Source organism: Arachis stenosperma, chromosome 3, assembly GCF_014773155.1.
Source record: "Arachis stenosperma cultivar V10309 chromosome 3, arast.V10309.gnm1.PFL2, whole genome shotgun sequence".
NCBI lineage: Eukaryota > Viridiplantae > Streptophyta > Magnoliopsida > Fabales > Fabaceae > Arachis > Arachis stenosperma.
Genome location: NC_080379.1, coordinates 162,451,707 through 162,459,281, shown reverse-complemented (window position 1 = coordinate 162,459,281; position 7,575 = coordinate 162,451,707). Strand labels below are relative to the sequence as shown.

At 28.4% G+C, this 7,575-nt stretch overlaps 1 protein-coding gene across 1 annotated transcript; it reads left to right on the top strand.

Annotated features, from left to right (window-relative positions):
- Positions 1 to 3,607: 3,607 nt before the first annotated feature.
- LOC130967146 (uncharacterized) lies at positions 3,608 to 6,850 on the top strand. Its single transcript, XM_057891966.1, has 6 exons — positions 3,608 to 3,757; positions 3,865 to 3,951; positions 5,623 to 5,787; positions 6,366 to 6,419; positions 6,540 to 6,686; positions 6,827 to 6,850. Exons 1-6 carry the CDS (start codon positions 3,608 to 3,610, stop codon positions 6,848 to 6,850), a joined length of 627 nt encoding a protein of 208 aa, XP_057747949.1.
- Positions 6,851 to 7,575: the final 725 nt, after the last annotated feature.

The following is a 7,575-nucleotide window of genomic DNA, read 5'->3' as shown; positions in this document are numbered from 1 at the left end:
TCTCTCATATTGTAACGTTTGTTGCATATTTAGATTTGGCTGATGCTATATAGGTAGCTACTAGCAGAAGGAAATTTCTGTTTCCTGTTTCAGACTTTCTTTTCTTCCGTTCTCTTAAATTGTCATTTTCTACATTAATAAAAGTATCTGTTCAATTTTTTAATTAAAGGTAAAAAATTTATTTACTCTCACTACTCAAAATACATAAGCATCATTTCTTAATTCCCCACAATTTACAAAAACTTTCAATTGAGGCCAAGTTTATACTCATTTTTTCTATTATTTTTCAAAATATTCACTTTAAATGTCAGCATACCATTCCATGAACACTTCTTGAAACTAGCTAATGAGATTTTACCTCACAGTACATTATATCTTGTTCAATTTCATAAATTATGTAACAATAAATATGGCATCACCTCCATTTACCTTTGATTTTGAAACAACTTTTCCTAAAGCCTTTGAGGGTGGAAGATTTCAAACAGTATCTCCTAGTCTTAGTCACTTTGTTTTGTGTGGTTTTGAGACTGTCTTTGGCTTAAGTTTTAGTTTCGAATTAAAATTGATAGGCCTTGGTACTATTTCTTTAGTTTGGGGAGTATTGGTCACTGTGGGCTTAGGATCATTAGTTGCTTTGCTCACACTCAACGGAAGTGGCTTCACCATAGTAGTTTTGGGACAAGGGTTTTGGCCGGTAGTGGCATTTAACTTTGCTTGCTCTTTAAGATTTCTTACTTGGTCATCAAGGTACACTATAACCTCCTGTCCTTTCAAGTATCTGAGGTGATGAAATTTTATATTCAATGTACACATCAATAACACCATTTTTTCTCCTAAAAAAAACATAACTCTCTCAACTCATTATCGGAGTTTAAACGTCTCAATCCCACTTTTTTCATTTTGTCATAACTTAACTCATTGAAGTAGTTTCTCAGATAGAACACATTCAACCTGTTCACATCAACCTCACCCAAACAATACTTATTGTCAGGAGAATAAGCCAATGTCCCATTCTTATCCTTTTTAAAAAAAATTTCGTGATGAAACATTATATCTAAAATTGCATCCGTCTGCATCATAGCAAAACAAGAAAAAACTTAAACCACATGCAACTAAAGAAAAAAAACAAACACATTACACCATCAAAAATGGTCCCTGTTCTATTCAACAAATACAGAGCATCCAAACTTCGTTCAAATATATAAACAATAAAAACTAACAACATATCATTCCGAAAAAACTATGAATGCAAACGAAAAGAGTAAACTAAAACAACCCAACAACATAAGAATGATAAATGAGCCAAAAAATATTCTCAAAAAAAAAAAAAACTGACATGGAAGATAGCTTAAACTTCCCACCTTATGCTTCAATAGCTCTCCATGAGACTTCCTCCAACTTTCGCTCAAAGAACGAAATAAATCAACGACGAAGCAGCATTACCCTAATCTATCGCCATTGTCTCTAGCTATAAAGGAGACGAAGCGTTGATGTTGGTGAGAAAAGAGGAAGAAGACATTGTAAATGATTACCCCTTTCACCAAGCAACTTTTTCATTCCTTTACATAGTAAAACAGCAATGTTTTACTTTCAAAACGCGCCTAGGATCAAACCAACATCATTTCATTCATTCTATGTGGTACTGCCGGGCCACATTAACTTTTCGGCTGATAATTCACGTCTGAAATTAGATCAGGACATGTATTTAGTCCGAAATTCAACTCGAAATTGGGCTATGGACCTATATTTAATTTGGAGTTCAATCTAAAGATTCAAATCAGTGCAATTAAAATCTTAAAGGTCAAATTGATACACGGTATAAATTTCGAAGACCACTTTAAAAATTTAGTTCAGACTAATGCTTTTGCATAATTGCATGAATGGTTGTCATTTTTATCAAACTAACACGTGGTGAAGGGATAAACAAAAACTCGTCCGAGGATTTGTAGAAATTACAAACTCCATGTCCATGTCTTGCGAAACTGCCAACTTATCATAAACTCTATATTGCTTGTTAACACGAGTAATATACTAATATGCGTATTTGCCCGTGAAATACCTTAATAATGCATAAACGTGTAGATATTTGAAATTCCGGGGAAAAATATAAATATTGATTTTTACTTAAATAAAAAGAGGCAGAATAAAGTAGCTTTTTGCTATCGGAAAAAAAAAACACTTGTTAAAAAAAGTAATATCGAAAGTTAAATATTTTTTAAAAAAAATTGGATTCTCAAAATTTTAAATTTTTATTTTAGAGTATAAAGTAAGATCTCTCACTATTAAATGCTTTATCCTCTAAAGTGAAATTCGAATTTCTAATATTTATTTATGATGAAAAGTGAGTTGAGTACTCGATAAATCTAAGTAAAATAATATTAATAAATATCTTAAGGCACTCATTAACAAAAAGCCCATTAAATTTATAGATGTTTGTACCATTTTAAAATCTTTAATTATGAAAAGAAATCTTTAATTGAATTATGTCTTTCCTTTCATAATAGATACATACTGTTAATGACATATTGACTGGAAAAACACACAGAATGTAATTGGGTTGAAATAATCTGCTTTTTAGGGAAGGATTTCATTTATGACACGTGTTACAGATTCGTGGTGAAAAATAAAATAAAATCATATTAATGCATGTCTTAAAAAAATAACTCAAAATCAAAAGTGTTTAATGCCTTAAACACACAATATATTTAATATCCTTTTTTTAATTTGAGTAACATATATTCTAAAGACATATTTTAAAAATATTAAAAAATAAAATATTTGACCAATTATTATCGAAGAGATAAATGTTTAAATGTATATACATTAAAATTTTAAATTTATATTATTATATTTTTAAAATATGTCACTATAGCACATTTTATCTAAATTATTTTTAGAATGGTAAACAATAAATATTTTTATTTCTTGGTATACACTTGAATGACACACATTAATTGGTTTTTTTTATTTGTATTTTTTTAAGTAAATATTTGATAACAAAAAATATTAGTAAAAAATAGTCAAAATTTGTCTTATTTAATCTTTATTTTGAGAGTTACTTGAAATATTAATTTGGACCTGAGTATGAGGTCTAAACTCTTTATGAGATAGTGTCTGACATATTCTTACGTCGAAATGCTGTCATCCGAGTTTTTCGTGAGGAGGTTGGAGGTGGTACATGTAAGAAACTCTAATGCTTAAGTTAGTAAGGATTTTAGATAAATTTTGTAGTAGATTAAAATGTGAATATAGATGAGGAGTGTTAATATATTTATAATAGAATTGATAACTATCTTTTGAAGTAATTCCATCTTTGTTGGGAATAGAGATAATAAGAGAAATTCGAAGAGACAGTTACTTATTTCGGATAAGTAAAACTGAATCTTTTTAGTGTATCCAACCTCTTAAGAAGTCGGATAGATGATAAAAACCATTTTTTATGAATAGACTCTTTTATTATAAGATAAATTTTAATTTTTTTTTTATCTAATATTATCGTTTTTTAATTGTATGTGTTCCTGACATGTATTTGTCATAATAGTTTTAAGGATCCACATAATTTACAAATATAACCCATCTCCTTTAACCAAGTTTGAGAACTCTGAAAATGGCCAATATTTTATTATTCTTTTTCTTTTGCTTAGCAGCCAATGATTACAGGGTTGATGGTACTACGTTACCCATATCTACAACAGAAGAAGACGAAATAAAGAGACATCTGAACCTCATCAACAAGCCTCCCATTAGGAGCTTCCAAGTATTATCATTTATTTATTAAAATATACTATATAATTTTTTAAATTCTCATAATTTAATTTATTTATTTTTATTTTTATTAAAAGATATAGTGTGTGGTACCTGCAGACGGAACAAGGTTATATTGTTGATTGTATTGATATCCACAAGCAACCAGCTTTTGACCATCCTTTCTTGAAAAATCATAAGCTTCAGGTACTGTATTCGGCTTTTTTTTTTTAAATATTGTAAGGTAAATGATGTAATACAGGGTTGTTATATAAATTTAGTGTGTTGTATGTCAGAATAAATCATTATGAAAAGACAAAAAATATTACAAAATGTGACAAACAATTTAAAAAAAGACAAATATTTTTTTATATCAAAATGAGAGTACCGATTTCATCAAGAACTTCAATCGTTAATCCGTGATCTAATAATTTTCAGCTTTTTTTTTTCATTCGATGTAACATGATTCTCTCATCAAATTGATACTACTAAATTCTTCAATAATTTTCAATCGTTGATCACTAATTGAACGATTCTTGACTTTTTTTCTACACTCTCTCATAAAATAGTTAATCACAATTTTATTTAAATTGTATATAACAATTTCAATATGAATCGTTGAAAAACTTTAAAATATACATTTGTACATCGATATTTTAATAAATTTTAACGGTTAATTTTAATTATATATATTGTATATTTTTTTATAATTAAAATCAAACAATTAAAAATTATTAAAATACTAGAACACCAATACACTTAAAAAATTTTGTAAACCATTATTAATCTTATATATATATATATATATATATATATATATATATAACACTGTCACACTCCAATCCCCATTTTCTCATATTACATTTATGTATCCAATGGTCATATTAAAATAAAAGTGACTATATTCTGATGGGGTAAATAAATTTTAATTTTTTATTTATTTATATGTTAATTCACTATATAGATTATTTGTTGATGCAGAGAAAGCCAACTTTTCTAGAGAGAAGGGAGCATACTTTTTATTATGTAAGAAATAAAACACTAGATTTTGCGTTAGAGAAATTCTCTTGTCCAAAAGGGTATGTTCCTATCCGTAGAACATCTAAAGATGACCTTATTAATGAAATCAAAACCACTTCTTTTGCTCATCATCACTTGGCTCAAAGCTTCCCAGGAAATCATGTAAGTAATTTTCTTTTTCTTTTTGGAGACGGTAATTAATAAACGAAAATATTTGGTAACAAAAAAAAAATTAAAGTCATAATTTATTTTATTTAGCATTAATTAATTGTTGCGATAATTAATGAATGCTAAATAAGATAAGTTTTAGCTATTTTTTTGTCTTCCTAACATTAATGGTTTAATTATTCTGTTAGTCGCTATATATAGTTTTATTGAATTTTCAATTAGGTCTTTATAATATTTTTTTTTTACTAAGTTCTTATATTATATCAGATTTTGTAATTAAGTTCTTGTTTGGAATTAATGAAATATTCTGTTAAGCAAAATGAATATACTTAATATACAAAATATTTTATCAATTCTAATATTTTTATTATTGTAAAAAATTAATTATAAAATATGATATAATATAGGGATATTATTAAAAAATATATATGTAAATTTAATTAAAAATTCAATAAAATTATAAGAAGTAATAAAATAAATTAATGTCAATTATTTAAATTTGTCTTTAGTTTTATGGATGAACAATGCATTCTACATGTAATGTTTCTGTATTTTTAGGAGTCATTGAAAAATGAATGTATCTGAATATATTTATATATGTTTGTCTAAATATATTAAATTTATCAAAAAAAATAAAGAAACAAATAATTTAAGAATAATGAATAATTATTACATGTTTTTAATTTGTAGCTTGTAGCAATGATAATGGACAATAGAGAGGATGGGTATATGGGAGTTAATGGCCACATCAATGTTTATCAACCAAAAGTAAGGAAGTATCAAATGAGTATTGCTCAAATTGCGGTTCAGAATGGTGAATCTGATGGAATTAACACAATCCTTTTTGGGTGGCAGGTAATTTTCAATTTATTTAATTAGTTCATCTGAGAAAACCTCTCAAACAAATATGTAAACGACTGATATCCATTATTTATGTCCTTCCTTTTTTGGACTTTTAAAAAAAATATTTATTGGTTTCGAACAAATATAAAATGGAGAGAATTAAATTTTTATTTCAACTATTTCTTATTAACAATCAGAGTTAATTAATTCATTCAAAATTAGTAAAAGTCAATGTCAATGTATTAATGACATGTTATTTAATTGATTAATATTATTTAATCCTTAAAATCAATTGAATTTAGTATTGATGATCATTTTTCTTAATTAGTACAAAAATTCAATAAACATCCATATTTTAACATTAATTTTCATATAGTGAATCAGAATTAATTATTGTTATTATTAATAGTTTATTTCATTAATATATTAACATAATTAAAATTAAAATGATCCGATGCACAATTGCACACACATTCACACTCCTATCCTATGAATAAAGAGTATTTAACTATTTATGCAAGTTTCTTGTTTTATAAATAAGTATTTTTTTAATCAAAATATTCTAAAGCTAAAACTAATCTTGTATACAGGTGTCCCCACAAATTTATCACAACAAATTAACACACGTTTTTGTTCTATGGACGGTAAGTAAAGAAATCTTGTACAATCATTATTTATTATTTTATTTGCATTTTAATTTAATTTTGAATTAGTTCGGAGATTGTTTAATTAATTAATAAGTTGTTGGAAAATGATTATTACAGTCGGATTCATTCAGGACAACAGGATGTTACAATATGATGTGTCCAGGTTTTATACAGATTGATCCTCATTTCACTATTGGCCTCCCTATTATTAATCTCTCTACTTATGAAGGCCCACAATTCGAAATTTCTTTGTCGATTTCACAGGTAACTACAAATTACAACAGTTATTATTATTTAACATAGGCTAGATAGTAGATACTAAGTTTTTAATATATTTATTTATTAAAATAAAAAATTTAAAATATTTATTAATAATAACATTAACATGTAATTACTCATATTAGCTAAAATCTTATTATCCTCAATAAACCTGTTTTTTTTAACTGGTTTTACCATTTAACTAAAATTAAAATTCAGTGATGACTTATTTACTATTCAACATTTTATGTGGGGATAAATATTGTTTTGGTCCCTAACGTTGAGAGTTAGAATCGAAACCGTCTCCAACGTAATTTTTAATTTAGAATCATTCATAACGCTTTTTTTATTAAAATAGTCTTTTTAATAAAATTTTTTATTTTATTACTAAATTACACCTATTTTAATAAAAAAATTATAAAATTAAAAAAAAAAGAAAAGGACCCGAGGGAAAAGGAAGAAAGGAAAGGGGAAAGGACAGGCGCGCGCGGGGGCGGGAGAGAGGAAAAGGGGAAAGGGAGGGGGAAGGGGAAGGGGGAGCCCCGGCGGCCGTCATCTTGAATCTCAGAGTCGTCGCCGCCACCTTTGGGTCCTTCTTTGCCATCGAGAACGAGCTAGCGAGAGAGGAGATCCGAGAAAGAGAGAGAGCGCTAGTGGAGGGGAGGAGGCCGCTGCTATAGCCGCCACCACCATCACGACACCTGCATCGTCGCTGGTCCGCCCACGAGCCGTTGCCAAAACCACGAACAGAGGAAGACGTCGCTGCCGTTCATGCATGCTTCTGCCGCCATGGAGTGCGTCGCCGAGAATGGGAGCCCGACGCGAGGAGGGCGGCGCGTGAAGGAGAGAGAGAGGGATCTGAGGCTGAGCTGGGTTCCTACCACCGCTGATCTGC